The 19,327-nt window shown below is 35.2% G+C and overlaps 4 protein-coding genes across 9 annotated transcripts in view; 2 read left to right on the forward strand and 2 right to left on the reverse strand.

Annotated features, from left to right (window-relative positions):
• Nucleotides 1–5,759, forward strand: part of LOC6633019 (uncharacterized) — a 28,993-nt gene extending 23,234 nt beyond the window's left edge. For all 4 annotated transcript variants that reach the window (XM_032432849.2, XM_015170470.3, XM_015170469.3 and 1 more), the window contains exons 5-7: nt 215–354; nt 1,028–2,417; nt 3,048–5,759. In XM_032432849.2, coding sequence (XP_032288740.1) covers nt 215–354; nt 1,028–2,417; nt 3,048–4,161 — 2,644 coding nt within the window. In that variant the 3' untranslated portion in view covers nt 4,162–5,759. The remainder of the gene's footprint in view (nt 1–214; nt 355–1,027; nt 2,418–3,047) is intronic.
• A 72-nt stretch (nt 5,760–5,831) lies between these two features.
• Nucleotides 5,832–6,649, reverse strand: Saysd1 (SAYSVFN motif domain containing 1). Its single transcript, XM_002055753.4, has 2 exons — nt 6,451–6,649; nt 5,832–6,363 (listed from the first exon to the last, which is right to left on the reverse strand). Exons 1-2 carry the CDS (start codon nt 6,604–6,606, stop codon nt 5,974–5,976), a joined length of 546 nt encoding a protein of 181 aa, XP_002055789.1. The 5' UTR covers nt 6,607–6,649; the 3' UTR covers nt 5,832–5,973.
• Nucleotides 6,650–7,553: 904 nt separating this feature from the next.
• On the reverse strand, nt 7,554–12,284 carry LOC6632313 (synaptic vesicle glycoprotein 2B). 2 transcript variants are annotated; one of them, XM_002055754.4, is made up of 9 exons: nt 12,096–12,283; nt 11,860–12,021; nt 10,133–10,295; nt 9,426–9,547; nt 9,053–9,359; nt 8,888–8,995; nt 8,699–8,831; nt 7,934–8,345; nt 7,554–7,777 (listed from the first exon to the last, which is right to left on the reverse strand). In XM_002055754.4, exons 1-9 carry the CDS (start codon nt 12,199–12,201, stop codon nt 7,743–7,745), a joined length of 1,548 nt encoding a protein of 515 aa, XP_002055790.1. In that variant the 5' UTR covers nt 12,202–12,283; the 3' UTR covers nt 7,554–7,742. The 2 variants fall into 2 exon arrangements, with proteins under 2 accessions (XP_002055790.1, XP_015025954.1); XM_015170468.3 differs by lacking the exon at nt 7,554–7,777 and having other exon boundaries at nt 8,204–8,345; nt 8,689–8,831; nt 12,096–12,284.
• A 2,293-nt stretch (nt 12,285–14,577) lies between these two features.
• LOC6633108 (synaptic vesicle glycoprotein 2C) lies at nt 14,578–19,160 on the forward strand. Of its 2 annotated transcripts, none has more exons than XM_002055755.4 (9): nt 14,578–14,709; nt 14,768–14,929; nt 15,158–15,320; nt 15,715–15,836; nt 16,656–17,073; nt 17,746–17,878; nt 17,939–18,222; nt 18,579–18,706; nt 19,023–19,160. In XM_002055755.4, exons 1-9 carry the CDS (start codon nt 14,640–14,642, stop codon nt 19,067–19,069), a joined length of 1,527 nt encoding a protein of 508 aa, XP_002055791.2. In that variant the 5' UTR covers nt 14,578–14,639; the 3' UTR covers nt 19,070–19,160. The 2 variants fall into 2 exon arrangements, with proteins under 2 accessions (XP_002055791.2, XP_070062832.1); XM_070206731.1 differs by lacking the exon at nt 14,578–14,709 and adding an exon at nt 14,995–15,063 and having other exon boundaries at nt 14,798–14,929.
• The last annotated feature ends 167 nt before the right edge of the window (nt 19,161–19,327 follow it).

Here is a 19,327-nt window from a genome sequence, read left to right on the forward strand (position 1 = left end):
ACCCTCGCGCTACGAGCGCGCTTCCTTAAGCAGTACTAAAACAAGAAAGAAGGACTATCTTCGGCATGCCGAAAATTTAATACCCTTGCAGACCTAATCTTTTCAAATAGCTCAAAACACTTTGACAGTATCTAAGAATCACAGGGAAAATAGTTAATTTTCGACCGATCGACATTTTAAACTTATTTTGCTAATTGTTATTCCATATTTTCAGATTCAAAGTATATAACCTGGAGTTTATGTCTGATCAGACGAAACATCGCATTGATATACAGAGTCCTCAAATAGGAAGTTGGTTTGCAGTTGCTTTCGTCAGTTGGACAGATCCAAATAATGAGCGCATTGAACAGCAGGGTAATACAGTTTTTAACAATTTTTTTTTTTTAATAGTTGAAGTTGAATTACTTACCTGAAGTGAGTCGGTCGGTTTTAAGAGTTATCTGGCCCCTGGTGATGGAGACTGTTGAATTTTTCTCAATGGACTTCATTGCTTATTTTGAGCAGTACATATAGCAGCAGAAAGGTAATTGAGAAGACAGTGGGGAAGCAAGGAGACATATGGGCGCTGTATCCCGTCTAGCTTTCTGTTGATTGAAAGGCAGAGCGGACCAACTAGTATATATATTTTAGGTCGTATTTATATAGTCTAAATGTTTTATGGGGCGAGGCGGCGAGATTCAATCTGTGACTAAAAGAAATATCGATCCCTATGGGAAGGAGCTGGTATATTCGATTCTTGCCCGTCCCATATTTTTCTTCTATTCTTCGACTATAAATATCTACCGTGAAAATTCTTAAAACTAATTGTAGAACTCCATATCTCAAGTTATCTTGTGCATACATATTTGAAAAACAATTTGGAAGACATACAAAGAATTAAGAACCACACTTGTTTCCGCTCTTACTGTGAAGCTTGCAAAAGCAAAATAAACTCTCGTTTGAAAACCCGCATCTTAAAAAATGAGTTTAAAGCATAAGCATTGTACTTAAAGATATAAATTTTATTTGACAGATTTTTTTATTTTAGGTCTTTCTTCGTCATGCGATACGTTGCTTTTGGCGGAACTGTCTGTATTACGTTTCTACCCAAGCATTATAAATAGCGGACAAGTGACAACTGGCAGTCTAACCAGTTCGTTTATCAATTACAAGCATAAGATACACAGCGCTAGTAACAGCACCAGCAAAAGACGCACACCCACAGACAACGAGACACCTGCCAAAGACAGTGATAAAAATGATGGGAACAATATGCCACAGCGTGCAAGAATTTTAAAGCAGCATGAAAAGCATCTGCAAGAATTGAGTAGCCCAACTAAAAATACTTCTTATACGCTAAGCAAATCCAGTTCAAATAACAATGACTGTAAGAGTAATGCCGCTAAGCTTGCAACTAATAATGAACAAATTTACAAGTTCTATGTGCCAGATAACATCGGTGTAGCTACCGCGCGACTAGCGTTCGCTGAAGTGTGTGTGGATTGTCCGGACATCAGCTTCGTTACTCAGGCAAACGCGTTTCCACAAATCTGCAGAGAAGGGCAAGGTTTGGCCGGAAACGAATATAACTATCTCCACAGAACAGTTATCAAACCAAATCAGACTGAAGAAATCTCAATTCAATTTTATGTTCAGCCTAATACATGGCACTATGCCCTTCTAAATTTTGTCAGCTCTGCAGATGACTATCGGATGGCTTCAAATAATGAATATATGACGACATTAAGCCTTATGAAACCTAAATTGAGTCAACAAAATGGAACAAATAATTTCAACTCGGCAGCGTACAACGTTTCGTATACACTACAGATCGATTTTGAAGAGCTAAATATACACAATGAATCTTGTAAGACCCAGCCTCAGGCAAAAAATGGGTGTAAGAATAATTGGCAACCAGTGCGCATTCGCGGAATAAATTTCTATCCCCTCCTGCGTCAGAGCTATCATGAATTTTTTATGTTTGATTATGACTTAGAGCCGGATGAAAACGGTACAGTTCCTGCATTACTTAACCTAACAGCCCATTATTCAGCAGGATTTGCCTTTGAGCTGGGCGAGGTATACGATATTGGCGGAACGCTCACATTTGCCGTGTCCATGAAGCCCGAGCTTCGCTTCAGCAGCGACATAAAGCCAATATCACCTACGACGTCGCCACCATTAGAAAGGGGTGGAATTTTAGCTGAGAAGCTTGTGAGCACATTGGAGGACGCAGGACGTGTGATGGGCCATGAGCAGCTACCCCGCGGCAACCAAAGTATGCAAATCATTGTGTGCATGCATCTTGGCGTCCCAGGCATTCCTACATGGCCCGATAAATGTCGATATGGTGAAAGACTGCTGCCAGCTTCTACCATAATCAATAATACTGATATAATGGGTCTAATACATGTGCCCTTCCCAGAAAGTGGCCTCTGGTAAGTGCAAATCATTAGCAAGAACGTTGCAGTCAGATGCAGCCAACAACAAAATAATCAATGCGTTTGTGACTCTAAAACTGTAGTCAAAGTTCAAAGTGTTATTGAAAATTTTAGTTTTGAAAATGTGCGAGATATACATTATCGCGCTTCAAAATTTTGACTAATATCAAAATGTTTGACTTAGGGCGCAAGGGCAAATAGCAATTTTTTTGGGTTTATGTGAGGAAGAAATATTTCATAGAATTACGAAAGGCATGTTTGTCGGTTAAACGGTAGCTTGGTACGTTGGAAAGCAAAAATTTAAACAAAATGGTTCAACTTGAAAAACAATTACACTACTTATTATGTACGGTCGTTATACCCTCACAGTAGCATTGTAATTCTATTAAACGTGTAACATATATAAGGTCCGATTCCATACTGTATATTTATACACTGAACCCATTAAAAATGGGTAAAAAGGGTATAATGTTTTGTGCAAATGTCGGGACGATTTTATTGTTTATTCAATGGGTATTGGCCGATGACAATTTTGTAAAAAATGTAAATTTACTATTCCTAAAGCATAGATATTACAATTTTCAGTATTGATTTAATTCGTTTTTTTTTTTTTACGTACATCTATAGGTTTGTCACTATGGGCTTGTATTGCCACGGAGCAGAAACAGCGCGTGTTACTATCATTGACAGCGTCAAGGACTTTGTGCGACAACACGAGAATTTGCTTCATGAAATGCGCAATCCCTGTGCTTGTGCTGGAAATGCCAAGCGCTATGCAGCTTGCGTTGGGTCGAAAGATTGCTTGGCCGGTATGAACGAAACTGAGACGCTAAAAGTAAAGGAGTGCATGATGGACTCTAAGTGTACCACCGACTATTTGGAAATGACGCACCTCTTTGGAGTACATCACAGATCGGCAACGGAACAGCAGTTTGCGCTAGATAACTGCAACACCTCGGTGGTTTTCTCAATATCATCGAGTCCCTGTGTAGCAGGGCGTTGTGGTCGCTTTGGCCGCTGTTATCATTACATGTCGGGAGGTTTTGTATTTTCAACATGCATTTGTAATAAGGGATACCGCGGCTGGGATTGTACTGAAAGCTCGCAGGTGCCTTCGAGTATGTCTATCCTCATGGCCTCGCTGCTACTCACTTTGAGCAACCTTCTATTTATACCAAGCATTTACTTGGCCATTCGGCGCAAATACTATACCGAAGGTGCAATATACTTTTTTGCTATGTTTTTCTCAATTTTTTATCATGCATGCGACTCAGGAGAGGAGGAATACAGTTTCTGTTTAGTAAAGATCAGCGTACTGCAATTCTGCGATTTCTATTGTGGCTTATTAGCCATTTGGGTGACACTTATTGCAATGGCCCATATTCCTCAGCAGTTTGTCTCTCTACTTAGCATGTTCGGTGCGATTCTGCTAGCTTTTGGTACAGAACTAAACAAGCAGAGCCTCTGGGTCTTTCTAGCTCCAGCTTTAACAGGCATTTCGCTCATCTCGACTAGCTGGGGTATACGCTGCGCCAAAACTCGCAAATGGTTTCCTGCTCGACGTTACCTTACTATTTTTACGCCACTCGGCATGGTACTGGTAATGATTGGTCTGGTCTGTTACGCATTTCTCCAGACCAAGCAGAACTATCATATTGTTCACTCTATTTGGCATATGGTTATGGCGCTAAGCATTATGTGTTTGTTGCCATCACGCAAAACATTCATACCTAGGCTCTAGCACTTGGACATTTTTCTTTCGGGTCAGAGGCTAGCCTGCGTTTGCTACGGCACTCCTTATTGCGCATCTAATGTGCGCCAATTTTTTAAATTTCACAAACCTCAATATATATATATATATGTAACTATATGCCATATTTAAATATGCATGCAAAGAACAATATAAATTTTTATATTGTCTTGCACATATTCTTCTAATAAAACAAATAATTTAAGTTATATAAGGTAAAAATTAGGCTTCACACCCATGCTGATTTCTAATGACACCTAAAAATATTTTACTACGTGTTCTTTCAATACTCAAGCTTTTGTTCTAAACATATACATATTACAAATTAAAGTTTAAAAGAGTTCCAGTAATATACGTTTATATATGCGTATAAGTTGTACAAAAATTGTGTGTAGTTATATATTGTAATATTAAGCCTTGAATATAGGAAGCTTAAGTTTTGTAGATTAATTATTAGTCTATTAATGACGCCTTATTAATCTTAGCAGACATGATTCCTAAAAATATTATGTATTTCTCAATCCATATACTAATAGCAAAACTATAATCATCATAAGTATTAGAAAGAATTTAAAACAGAAAAAAGGACGGCTGACGAAGAACAAATATATCTGCTATCTGCATTGATATTATATGATTTAAACTAAACAACATCGTTTTCATATAACTCATTTTATATTGTCTTTGGGCAATATAATTTGAGCAACATTGAGCTTATACTTGGCTAAAAAATAAGTGTTAGATATATATAAGAAACATAATTTTCCTTATACTTACCAATATATTTTACTACGTCTTCTTTCAGTACTCTTAAGCTGGCTCTTTAGACATATACACATAACATGATTTCTTGTTAACACAAATTTTTTAGCTCAAAAGAGTTCCAGCAAAATATGTACATATGTGTATAATATACTTTTTTTTAATGTTCGACCAAACGCGAGTATGTAACACATTATAGTAAAAAAATTAAAAGCTGAAAGCCTAAACAGCCTAAAGAAACCTAAAAATAAGCTTAATTGATTTTAATTTAGATAGAAATAAATAAAATAAATGGATAAAAATGTATTATTTCAAAGAAATAAGATGACTAGATATCAATAAGGAATTGAAGAAAATAAAAAGAGCGGAAGTGCAAAAGCTATGAAATGTTTGTATCCATTTGCTATTTTCGCTAGCTGCCGCAAACAAGTGATCTGTTAATATATAATGAGGGCATACATTGTTGGGTAATTCCAATTGTTTTTTAATTTTATATATAGCTATGGGGTGGAACCGAAGGATTTGCGATAGCTATAAAATTATAGATACTTGATTTTTATGTACTAGCTCTTTAAAACAGGCTTTCTTGAAACCTTAGAAGATTTCGACGTTCATATACATATATATATATATATATACATATATAGGTCTTACAGGTTCTCAGATCGAAGCATTCGTACATGGGGACAGCCAGAAATGGTTAGATCGATCCTTATGCCTGTTGCATTTGCACAAAACCATTATACAAATGTACATTTGTATTTTGAATATCTCCAATAAACTTCGGTAAATGTAAATGTTGTTATTTTGTTGATGCGGCTGTCTAAAACGAAAATAAATTTGATTTATATTATTAACATTTTACATTTTGAAGAATTATATATGTTACCAAAACTGCATTTTTAACATTTAGTCACATGTCGTTTTTTTATTCTTTTGATTAGGTGATCGTTTTTGAATTAATGGAAATTCCAATCAATAATCGCCAATCTAAGAAGGTTTTAATGCTAATTATGTAGATTTGGGCTCCGAGAGGGGATATTATCGCACACTCCCAAAGCCGTAGCGAATTTCGTTTTCAAATTGTTCCGCCTTCAGCGTGCCGTCTATACTTTCACAATTTTTGTTAAAAATACTGTAGGCACTTATTTCATTGGATTTCTTTGGGCCAGTTCTTGTGTTGAAATATATTCCAAATAATGCAGATAACATTAAAAAGACCATCCCAAACTTTAGCTCAATTGCTATCACGTACAATGTAACCCAAAACAGAAAATATACAGTCCAAAGTGTGTATTTCAAACATTTACTCTCGTTGCCGACGTTCGTGTTCAGGTTTTCCTCTGACAATTGATCATCCTCACTTGATGAGACGTATTCATCAATCGTTTCATTGACTTTAGAAGATTCAGCATACACGGTTTTGATTGGCTAAAAACGGAAGAGGTAAAACTAAATTGTTATCGTTTAAACATATGTATATGCATACATATGAATGTCAAATGCCACATATTATACCTTAATGTCGATAGATGTTTGACATTTTCCCTGAACTTGGTCTTCACCCGTGCCTAGCATCCAAAATTTTTTAATTTTCGATTTAAAGTTATTTAATAATTCTCTTTTTTGCTTTTGTTTTCGGTATTTTATCAATTGCTCTTGAAAATCGGCCATCAATGGAATTTCTGTTGTTAATGCTATGAAAATAATTTAGAGATGTGCATGGACTGTCACAAGAACTGCGACCCTGAATCTGAAAATAACAGCCGCTATACTATGGTATTTTTTGTCGTAGGTACTTTTGAAATTGGTACCTAGTAACTAGTTTCTTTTCAATACTAGTTACGTGTTATGTCCTTGTCTTATAACAATGTAGTTACAATATATATTCCTCGTTTTAGTCACCTGTTACGGGCAGCAATACAAAAATAAATACCTCCTCAAACAAAACAAAAAAGAAAATATATCGATATCGTGGGGTGCGCGACTATCGGAGCCACTAGTTCCTTTATACCGTGAACACATTGAAAATGGGTAAAAGGGGTATTAAGTATTTGTGCAAATGTATGTAACATGCAGAAGGAAGCAACCCCGACTCGATAATATATTCTTGATCAGCCTCAATAGCCGGGGCCATCTAGCTATGTCCGTCTGTGTATACATCCGTCTGTCCGCATGTATGAACCTATAAGAGCTAGAGAAATTTTAGCTGTGGGTTTTTATTTCCCATAATCGATAACATCCGGTTATTTTAGAAAATTGGGTTAATATAAATCAAGTATATATCAAATATCTTTGATTTTATCCCATCTCCCCGTTACCACCGCAGAGCTATAAATGAAGTTAATAACCCAACTTATATTGCCCACCAGCTTAAGACACAATGTTAGGTAGAGACAATGGCAAGTAGTGCGGTCAGTTGCGAGTTCGAACCCTGCAAAGGTAACTTTTTTTTTAAATTTATCTTTATTACTTCAAACAATCGCGTAGCGCGAGCTGTATTTGGTACTGATGAAAAGTATATCCAGCTTATGCTTTGAGCGGACAATCGACTCACCTAAGTATGTCACTCTAGTCGCAATTCATGTGATTGAACTTTCAAAAACTAAGTGGATTAATTTATTTACCAGTATTTTATACACTGACATTTCGAAACACTTTAGTCATACTAAAGTAAGGGAATTTCTGCGCATTATTTTTCTGCATATTATTTATTACAAACAATACACTTATCTTATAAATAATTTACTCTTTGAATCCGTCAAGAAATCTCCGTATGCTACGTTCTGATTTAATAGACGTGTTATCCTTTACATTGGTAAGAGATAGGCCAAAAATGCACAAACTGGAAAAATAAGTATAAAATATTATTATATTAATTATCCTTGCAGAAATATGACGTAGAAGTCTTTGTTTGCTGGAACCCAGCATTGCGTTAATATTATATTAAGGGTATATATTAAGGGTACTTATGTTTTAGTTTTACTACATATTAACTTACCCAGAATGAATCCAGAAAATACTTCAAATGTTATATGGCAGTACGTTTCGAGAAGTATTCCAATGATGTTGCTGCCAAAAACGCTTCCCATGCGCCCCAGCATCAAGCAGATGCAAACCGCTTTGCCTCTTAATTTAGTGGGGACTAGATCTACCACGGCACCACTTAAAACCGATACACACAAGCCTGGTAATACCAGGTACAAGCAGAAGCAAATTATAATGATAACTTCGTTTTTTATCCACACTAATGAAATTGCACAACCAGCAGCTATTGCCAAACCCATTGTGATTGCTGCTTTGCGCCCAATCTGATTAATAACAAAGCCCATTAAAATATATCCCATAGTTAAGGCTGTACCGTAGGTAATCGTGTCAATATAGCTCTTAGTATTTATTTCATCAACGCAAATCTGTAAAAAATTAAATATATTATAGTCTTTTGCCACTGACTAACAACTAGAAAGAAAAGATAGCCACACAATTCCTGTGAATCGGGTGTTACATCGATCTTGTTTTTGATCGGGTCCATAACTCGTTCCCTCAGAGCCCAAGAGAGAGCCGAATGCTTTGTGAAATACTTAGAAATGCATCGCTATTTTTATTTTCCTCCCACTCTACAAAACTGATTTGGCTAAGTGTTATTGCTGTCAATGCTCTCTCATTAATGTCTAAAGATTTTAAAATGTCTGTGTGGATATCTTTTCTGTTCTAGCTGTCCCATCTATATGTTGTATGGTTAGTGGTATTGCTCACGAGTTCATACAGTTGTTGTTTGGTTTAGTTTCGACTGATTAACTGAGGCATCGATCACATCACAAACGGTCATAGCGTCGTCAGCAATGGACGATCCCAAACGATTTAGTATTTCTGGATACCACAAGCCCATACCCGATGAACTGAAAATTAAATTGATATCAGTGAAAAGTCAAAGTTAATTGCATATATGACCCACCTAAAGAACAGACCACACATAACAGTACAGCTTATGCTAAAGTTTTTTAAATGCGGTCTTCTTAGCAGTGGTACAGTTTCTTTCCACATTTTTTTAAAAGAGACCGTTCTAGGGGATAAAAAGAATGGTTGATTAAAATTAGGCATTTCGAAACTTAATACTTACGGTGAGTTGGAAACACTCAGAACATTTTCTCTGTCAGTGAATATATCATATTTTAATTTATGAACGTTCAAATCTTGAAGTCGTTTGCCAACATTTTTTAAAGCGATCCACTCTACGGCGGCAAACGCATCTTCAATTTTTCCAATTGATAATAAAATTTTGGGACTGTCAGGCATTTTTAATAACATTACCGTTCCTATCACTCCAGGAAGTAGATTAAAGACTGTCAACAAACGCCAAGGACGGAATGAAAAACTTTCAGTGAGACTTATACTCCAGTTCATTGACATTACAAGCCACGCTACAGCTTAAAAATAAAATTGAATTTTTATTAGATTATATGATTTTTACATAATTTAATAAAAATAGTTACCAGGTACATAAATTGTAGATATGCCCACAAAAAAACTTGCATAATTTATTACTATCGGTCGATGACGTACAGTAAAAAATTCCCCAAGATATGCATATGTAGTGGAAGATGCACCTGCTATACTGTTAATAAAATAATAAATGGTTTTATACCCTTGTATAAAGTAATTTAATTTATTTTCACGAAATTTAAGGTATTCAAAAAGTAAATTATTCAGGATTTTTGAATACGATAAAAGAATCGCTTGGATCGCTTAAAATCTAAGATGCATGCTCAAGAAAAATAGGATTTCGATATTGATTTTATCGTTTACTTGAAAACGGGGCAAGTTGTCGATGCTGATCAAGAATATATATACTTTATAAGGAGATGCTTATTTAAATTCTTTAGCTCTTATAAGTTCTGAATTAAACACGTTCATACATATCGTTCATACATGGCGGACAAAGCAGATTGCATAGCTAGATTGAACATATACCCTTTACGGAATCGCAGATGCTTTCTTCTGCCGGTTTTTTGTTACCTATTTTCAATTTACTTAAAGTAAGCAGAGTAAGTAGAAGCAAACAAAGTTAGTATGGGCGATTCCGGGGAAACTATAAAAACCAGCATATTGAATAACGGAGTAATAGCTACATCATATTTTTTATAAAGTGTATGACAAAATTCATTGTTAATTATACCGGCTTAAGAATGAACATACTTACAAAAATCCGACGAAAAATCGTGCAACCACATAAATCCAGAAATTAGGAATTAATATTGAAATTAACGACAGGAGATTTCCAGCAAATGTGGTATATATTAATACTGGCTTACGTCCAATTGAATCACTAAGATAACCCCAGAAATATGAAGAACAAAATATTCCTGCAAAAAACAAATGTTAATAGTGAACTTACAAATGCCGAATTAGGTCTAGATATATCGAAAAACAACAAAAAACCGTCCGTCTCCGACATATATACTGTCTGAAATGGGAAGGCGGACCTATGAAAAGTTTCGAGATGTATCGTTTTAAAACTGATAGACTTATTTGCATAGAAACAGACAGTCAGACATGACAATATCAATTTGGTTGCTGATGCTGATCTAGAATATATATATATAGGCTCGGAAAAGTCTTCTTATATGTGTCGCAAATTTCATGACACAATTATAATCCTCTCTACAGGGGTGTAAAAAGGACTTCTCTTTGTTTTGCTGAGCATAGCGAGCATTGGTATTATAAAATTGAATTCGCGTTTCTTGCAATATGTCATGTGTATGGCATTTATGGAGCTCCTAATACTTCCACCTGCCCATAAAAATTATTCCCTTCCGCTGAGATAGGACCATTAATTGCGCACAATACTGGACTGAAAATGGAGTACACGCCTCGTATAGCTTAAAAACCCTTTGGCTTCATATATCAAAACGGCATTTCTTAGTCAATTGCCAATGTGGCTCTTTAAAAACAGCTGATTTATTTGGGAACGTTTGCTTTAGCACTTACGGGTTGGGCTGTACGTTGATCACCAATCGTCAGCCAGTCAGGGCTTCGATCTCAAAATTTTTTCCAAATAGGATGTGTTTACAATACTAGTACTCCTATATATTCTAAAGCGTGGGAGACATTCAAAAATGGTATCCGTTACACACACTCGTAGTGTCTAATTATGATAAATTATGTCTGCTTAGCCTGATATGCCTCTACTAAACTAATAATAAACGCAAATAATAAGAGACCGTTATAAATTATTTTTTATCGGTCCTTCGTGACGGCAGCTCCATAATCTACTTTTTATATGATAAGCATTTTTGAATGGATGAGAGATAATGTTCTATATTCATTCAAACGAGCGTCTATTTTCAATTCTATAAATTGAATTGAAATTGCAATTTTATTTTAATTAAATAGGTTTTCTAAAATTTAACACTTTGTATGGCTATGAGGCATAAGGCAATAGCAAGAAGTTTGGTCGGTTCAAGATAGTTGCAACTTCGACACCGACTGCCTTTTTTTTCAATTAATGCTACTATTAAATAGTGTATATCGAAGGCTGCATTTGGGCTTAGGATATCCCCTAATCGAAAGCTCCCGATCTGTTTTACGTGTTTGACTAGTGAAGCGTCAAGTTTGATAATGTTATTTGTCAATTACAGACCAGCCATACGCTACTCCGTGGGAATGCTATTTCACATGTATACGCGTATACGACTATATGCCACACCGGACAGCGACTTGACATTCTTGTCACCTGCTCACTTTCTCATTGGACGATCTTTAAAGTTCTAGTTCCAGCAAGCAGTGTTTTTAAACACGGTGTCATTTTGGGGCTTTTGAGTATTTTTTAACAGCATCTTAAATATGCTGTAAAATTTCTCTACGAATATAAATAATTCTTACGAAATAAGTGTTTCTTTTGGATGTGCACCATTTACGTAAACTTACCAATAAAACTAGCTGCACTCATGATGGACTTGTCCACTGAATTTGTTCCGAATTCACACTGAGATACAATTGTAATATATGACATACCCATTGTCTCATTTATTACCAGCATTAGTAATAGACCTGAGGCAACCAGAATAGTCCATTGCACACGTCCAAATCCTTTGGCAAGTAGTTCAATTGTTAGATGAATTAGCTGCTTTGCACACTACGAAATTTGTAAATAGTTGACGTACCGATCAATTCAAGTACTTCTTCATATTCATGACCTGCACTCATCGTTTTTTCAATAGCATCGGCAGGTTTTGCTTCACTGTCTTGTTGCTTGACACGCGTAGGCATTATTAAGATGATATTAACTTCTGAACAAATGAGCTATCATTACCAAACTTGCTTTAAAGTGCTACTGTTACAGCGCGATGCGGTCGTGAGCATATATAGATTGCTACGTTCGTTTTAAATGCTTTCCTAAGAGTCAACATTGAAAGTTGGGTTATCAGTGCACAATAAAGATAAATAAGTCTAGGGATGACATTTAGTTAATTTATTTAATGAGTATGGCCGCAGTCTGAATCTGAAATGTAAAAACATCCTCCCATCTAGTTTCATTTATTAATTCATTAAAGCAGATTGCTGTTTTTCACAATTACATGTTTGTGTTCATGTTCAGCACACACAAATTCAAATATAGATACTCTTGAAGCTTTGTAAAACATTTCAAATGCACGACTCTGCGGTAAAAGCTTTGTACATTTAGTAGTATGTTCAGGCAAACATATGTGAACGTCAGTGCCTGCTCATAATATACTTACATACATACATATGTGATTGTGATAGTAGATAGGTTTCATTCTTAGCGAACAAGTGCTGGTGACATCATCTGATTTACATGATGTTGCTGTGGGTTGAAACTGGTCCACACCCATTTACATTTGAGTTCTTTCATAAAAAATATTTAAGACTTTTATGACGCCTCGTAATTTCAAGTGTGAAAAAAAAAGTAATCAGCATGTGAGGCGTATAAATAAAAATAGTCATAAACAAGGCTGGCTTATTGGGGCGTTCGTAGAGCTATTTACATTTGTGGACTCTTAGTAAGTAGCGTTCTGCTACTGTTCTTTTAACCTCCTTTATGCACAGTGAGAATAAATCAACAATTTCGTACCACTTTTCATATCAAGTAAAATCTGTCATAAAAGAAGGCTAATCTTGACTCAACTCTACAACTCTTCTCCCAAATGACCTTGCTAAAATAAATAAAATTTTGAAAAAGGTACACATGTCTTGAGGTAGGCCCATATTGAACGTGAATTCCGACTCCATAAAGTAAATATATTCTTACTAAGCATCAATAGTCGAGTATATATATCCATGTCCGCATGTTTATCCGTCCAGCCGTTTTATAAAAGCGTCGGTGTCGGAAACCAATTGAGCTAGAGACCAGATCAATTTTGAACGTAGTCTTCGTAGTGACGGCGCAGTAAGAGTTTGTTTTAAATTAATTTTGTTTGAATTTAAATAAAAAGCCCAAAAGTAGGCAATGAAAATCTAGTTAAGGTCTTGTACTCTTCTTACTCTGATAAGAAAATAATGGTAATAGTGTTTAAATAAAACAGTACCAATTTTTATATTTGTTTTCTTAAATATTTTGTTCCCTCATTATCCCGCAGATTTTTGAAAGACCAAGTTTTTTTATTGGTATGAAAACATTTTCGTATGAAACTATTTCTTTGGTTATTCAACATATATTGATCAAATCGGGCAACTATGTATATCATATACATATCTGCCATTGGAACGATCGGTCGAAAATTAAGGTGTTCTATGAAAAACTTGTTGTTTTTCGATGTATTTAAATCAAACAGGAACGATTGGTAGAAAATTAGATATCATAGCCGTACTCGCCATTAGCGATTTTCCCTGTTCTTCTTAGATAAGAGCAAAGAATTATGAAAAGGTCATCATTCGGTCATCTTTCTCATTATGCGCTGAAATAGAAATAAAAAAGTAACAAATAAGTACGGATATCTTCGTCGAAGATTTAATAAAACTTAATTGAAGTTAATTCTCGACCGATCGTAAAGGCAAGAAGTTAAATGAAACTAATAAACGGCGAGGTTAGTCAAAATATAGATTTATAAGCTCTCTAAGCAAGTGAGCGACCTGATCTATTACCTACTTATTTGTTCTCTAGCTGTCCCACCTACATACATATATGTTGTGTGGTTAGTGGGTCTGCATTGTTTGAACGACGGAGAAACCGCAACAAACTTAGCGGCTTTATATGATTGTCTCTTCCTATGCACGTATTTTCCTATGACCCGAAGCTCGTTCACAAATATCTTGACGAAGAAAACAAAACCGGGTTTCATGCGCACTGTTTTTGTTTTGCAAATTGATTTGTAGAGTATACACAGATTACGAATATTCCTCCTCTACGATGCCTCTTTGAGCTAATTTGAATTACTTTAAATCTTACTCAAACGTATTTCTATGTTGCATTGTATATCTTGTTCAAAGATTCTCAGCAAGGGAATTTTACATTTTGAATTATAACACATTAACAATTTATATAGCTCTCTTTAAAAAGACTTTATTATGATATTTAATCTCAAAACAAGTTTTGGTTTACTCAAGCGACTGATTTGATATTAAATCTCACAGCTGTGGCTTGAGTGGACTTTTAAATCGTGAATGTGATGCATTTGTATGAAACACTTATAAGGTGTGGCTGTTTTTAGTATAGTTATCAGTTGAATGTTCGCTCTCGGAACGTCAATATGCAGTACCCTAATGGTGATACCATAGCTCCAAATTCATTGGAATATGATGAAGTTTTGGAGAAGATAGGTAAGCCACCAAGATATTGCTTGTAGAGCATTCAAACAACTCCTATCTATTGATTTAGGTTACGGCAAGACGCAATGGGTACTACTTCTAATGAGTGGCCTTTTAACAATTACTTCTGTGGCTGCTCAACAATCAATGAGTATTATTGTTCTCGCATCCCACTGCGAATTCAAGACAACAGAAGCCGAAAAGGGCGTCATGATGGCGGCATGTGTAACTGGTAAGTCGTGAACTAATTTGCCTTGGAAAGCAGTTTTAATTTAAATAATCATTTAAATAATCAAGTTCGGAATAGCTGTTTCGAATGGATTTTCAAGCCCTCGTTTTATTAGCAAACAACACGAAATTTAGAATGTATGTGCTTGTAAAGTATAAAAAAAAGGAGTTTTTCGGATGTTTGCCATTACACTGCTGTAAGTATTAATACACGGTATATTTCTATTTATAGGTGTTTTTCTCTCAACCTATATATGGGGATATGTCAGCGACGCTATTGGACGACGTACAGTTTTACTATACGGAATTTTTATAAGTAGTGGCCTTTTATTTATTCTAATGTTTGTAACAAGCGTTTGGCTTTTTAACATTATTAATTTGCTTTCTGGTATCAGGTAAGTCAAATGTATGTAAAGTAAATTATCTTCGTTGAAATTAATTTACTTCAAAAAATTAAATTGCCAATTTTGTCAATGATTATTTTGTTGATAGTTCCAAGCATGTCGAAACTATTCGACAATCGTTTGCATTTGGCATGCACATTTAAGTAGGCGCTCGACAATCAACTGGAATCTTACTAGAAGTCCCCTTCAAAAAATTTTCATTGAATTGGATGCGACTTCTTTTCTTTGAGGTTGCATATGTGTAATTCGTTATTAGTTACGGGCGCTCATCGATGGGTACAGGGTACGCCTAGTCGGGTAGTCTAACCTTGCGCAGCTTGACATACTATTATTTTAACAATAACAATAAACTCTCAATAAATACTAATAAATTAACTTTTTACAGTCTCGGCGGTGTCTCAGCGGCAATTTACCCTTACTTGAGTGAATTTAACATACCTCGCCACAGAGCAGTTGCGATAAATTATTCGACAATGTTTGTCAGTGTGACTGCAATCTATGTCCCAGGTAATTTTTTAATTGAATATTAAACGGTCATTTTAATAAATTCTTAAAATCAATAAATCTTAAGAAGCGATTCTGCAAAGTTGTGCGATTGCCATTGTTGTTTAGAAGTTCCAGCCAATAGAAATACATTTCTGATTAATTTAACCCGTGAGCCATTGTATATAAAAAAATAACAGTAAGAGGCTCTTGTCGGGAGCTCCCGTCTTGGTTACCCTAAACCCTCTTCTTTAAACTTAAATGAAGTTTAACAGTTGTAAAAGTGGAGCCTTTATATCGACGATTGCACGTGAACGAATAGGCTAAACAACTTAAACCTAAATAGTATTTCCTATCTGTGGAGTAAACGCCAATATGTAAAATCTTCATATCGATACTATGGATCCCTTAAACGATGGTCTAAAGAGTTTAACGATCCTTTTATAACGAAACTTCTGTACATCTCTCTTGTTCGCCCTATTCTTGAATACTGTTCTTGCATCGGGTGTCCGCAGTATAATAATAGTCAGGATCGTATTGAATCTGTTCAAAAGCAATTTATGCTTTTTGCCTTACGAGGTTCAAATTGGGAACTTAATCTCCTATAGTGGTCCGATCCGACTGCCCGAAACAGCAAGCCAAACCTAACCAAAATTTAAAATCGAATACTTCACGGATAATATTATGTCAATTGTCCATGTGCTTTGATCTACTTAGCATGGTAGGCAGGTTTCTTGGACAAGCTCTGTACAATTAAGTTCTTAATGTTCCTATCCCATTTCCACAGCCGATCTCAATTTATATATTTGATTATATTTATATATTTAATTATTTCGTTGACAGCGACCGCTTGGGCCATATTATCGTCGGACTGGTCTATTCATATACTTGGAGACTTTATTTTTCGACCATGGCGTTTAATAATGCTGTTCAGTCTATTACCCGGAGTTATTGGAGGACTACTACTTATATATTATCCCGAAAGCCCCAAATTTCTGCTGTCTGAAAATAAAGAACACCAGGCACTAATCGCTGTAGATTGGATCAGTAAATTTAATCGTGGATTACCAATTACTCGCGTTCTTAATTGTAATGAATTTACACTAAAGCCGGAAATACAGTATGAAGAAAACGTATTGTCGAATCACAAAGGTTGGCATATTTTGACAAACATCGCACGTGCTACCCGTCCTTTGTTTCAAAAGCCACATGGATTAAACTTTGTATTATGCAACTTGGCTATCGTTTGTTTGTTTTTCAGGTAAGATAATAAGTGAGAAATAACTGTGTTTTTATTAGATTCGAAGTTAAAAGCACGCAAAAACAAGAAAATCTAAAAAAAGAAAACTCATTCAATAGGACTTAAACTATTAACAGATAATAGTTAATAATAGTTAATGTTAATGCCGAAGATAATAAAACTTATAAGTGCCCAATTTGGTCAAGTTATCTTGAGAAACAAAAAAGCTACATATATAAATAGTAGTCCGATGTTGATAGGATTGATTATATATGAGGAGCATGGGAAAACAAATAAATGCCAAGTTTTGTCAAGATATCTTGATAAATAAAAAGGTTTTATATACCAGAACCTACTTTTAGACCGATCGTTCTTATGGCAGCTATATGATATGGTAGTCCGACCCAGCCTGTTCAGACATATTTTCTGCATGCAATAGAAAGAGCGACGTATGCAAACTTTCACGACGAAAGTTTTAAGACTGAGAGACTAGTTCGCATAGACAAACGGGCATGGCTAGATGCTGATCAAGAATATATACACTTTCTGGGGTCTAAGATTCTTACTTCTGCCTTTTAACCATTTGTAGTGGGCTCACCATCGTTCTGCTTTAAAAGAAAATATATATATAGGAGTTAGTATAAAATATCATCTGTTTATATAAAATATCATCATATAATCATCTGTTTTCAGCTCAAACGGAATGCAGTTTTGGTTTCCAGAAATCGTTAACCGATCATCCAACGAAGAAAATCAAAACTCAACAGTTTGTCAAATATTAGACAGCTCCTATGTTGAACAAAATAGTTCTACGAATAGCACTGTGGTAAGTTACCAACTATACCCTAGGCATTTAACGATTTTACATATTTTATTTAACTTTTAGATCTGCTCAGATGCAATATCAACTAAAACATACATTGATAATATGATCGTTGGAATAGCGTTTTTATTAGGGTTTTCAATACAAGGCACTCTATTGAATCCTCTTGGTCGTAAAAACGTTTTAATGGCCGCTCTAGTATTTTCTATTGCTAGTGGAATTTTACTGCACTTTGTTTCCAACCCCATCGCTGTACTAGTTCTATTTTGCCTTTACATCCTGTTGCCCGGATTATCGATATCCATTATGTTAGGTGCAGTCGTTGATCTGGTACCAACAAACTTAAGGTAAGAAACAAGCAAAATATGAAATCATCAATCAATACAATTAAGAATAATTAACAAAATGGTTATCGCTTTAACTTTGTGACTTGATGCTCACTTCTACTCAGAGTCTTTTTTGAGTTCATCTCGGTCACTGTATTAGCTACATATTATCAAGCGTTGTATATATATTGTACATAACAATATTTTACGTTTAGATACTTTCCCCACATTCAGAGTGTGTGCTTACGTCTTTTTCTATGTATATGGACGTTGGGCTCAGGGCTCTTCAAGTCAGCCACTCCCGGCTTACATAATATATTACATAATATATTTCCATCTGCATATATGGAAAATACATAATTTTTCTTTTATTTTAGAGGAAAAGCTGTTAGTTTGTGCATGTCATTGGGACGACTTGGTACTATTGCGGCAACTAATCTAATTGGTGTTATGTTACACCCGTATTGTAACACAACTTTTGCATTGTTTACCTTTATTCTTTTCGGTAAGTACTGCAAATGTTCCCCTTTTTTAGCAGCCCTCATGCGATACATAATCTAAGGATAACAAGAAATCAAAAGTTTCATTCGAGATACCCTCGAGTTGTACATCAGATGAAAAATGACATAATTCAATTTTTCAGTGTATTCCCTAGTCGAGAGCTCCCGACTAGAACCACTTACTTGTTTTTAATTTTATCCTTTAAGTGTGCATGACACAATTATAGTAGTTATTTTTTATAACTCATATAATATTTACAAATATATTTAATCCTTTTTTCTGTATACTTTTTTCCTTTCTTTCTTCAACTTTTATTCCAGTTTGTATTGTGATTGTGTTTCGTCTACCAATAAGGAATTCTGCATAATTCATTTAAGTTAAGAATAACCGAAAAAATATGGATACAAATAAAGTTGCTCTTGCATTAAAAAAAATACTTCGAAATTATTAAATGTTGTGAAAGCGGAGAATTGGCTGGGGCTTATATGTTGTCTCAAATTTTACTTTAACAGTTGCTTTTCATATATAATACAACCTGATCATATTTAACGAAGCAACAGTATGAATGGGGGCATTTGATAACTAACTTTTTTTTTGGCACACAGAAGTAAGTAAGTAAGAAACC

This window comes from Drosophila virilis, chromosome 2 (assembly GCF_030788295.1).
Source record: "Drosophila virilis strain 15010-1051.87 chromosome 2, Dvir_AGI_RSII-ME, whole genome shotgun sequence".
In the NCBI taxonomy this organism is placed as follows: Eukaryota; Metazoa; Arthropoda; class Insecta; order Diptera; family Drosophilidae; genus Drosophila; species Drosophila virilis.

Coding starts and splice junctions, on each gene's coding strand:
- LOC6632313 (XM_002055754.4), bottom strand. CDS start 12,201: ATGCCTACGCGTGTCAAGCAACAAGACAGTGAAGCAAAACCTGCCGAT. Junction 9,548..10,132: donor CGATTTTTCGTCGGATTTTT/GTAAGTATGTTC, acceptor TTTTATTAACAG/TATAGCAGGTGCATCTTCCA. Junction 8,996..9,052: donor CTGAGTGTTTCCAACTCACC/GTAAGTATTAAG, acceptor TTTATCCCCTAG/AACGGTCTCTTTTAAAAAAA.
- LOC6633108 (XM_002055755.4), top strand. CDS start 14,640: ATGCAGTACCCTAATGGTGATACCATAGCTCCAAATTCATTGGAATAT. Junction 17,879..17,938: donor GTTCTACGAATAGCACTGTG/GTAAGTTACCAA, acceptor TTTAACTTTTAG/ATCTGCTCAGATGCAATATC. Junction 18,223..18,578: donor CTGGTACCAACAAACTTAAG/GTAAGAAACAAG, acceptor CTTTTATTTTAG/AGGAAAAGCTGTTAGTTTGT.
- Saysd1 (XM_002055753.4), bottom strand. CDS start 6,606: ATGGCCGATTTTCAAGAGCAATTGATAAAATACCGAAAACAAAAGCAA. Junction 6,364..6,450: donor AAACATCTATCGACATTAAG/GTATAATATGTG, acceptor TTCCGTTTTTAG/CCAATCAAAACCGTGTATGC.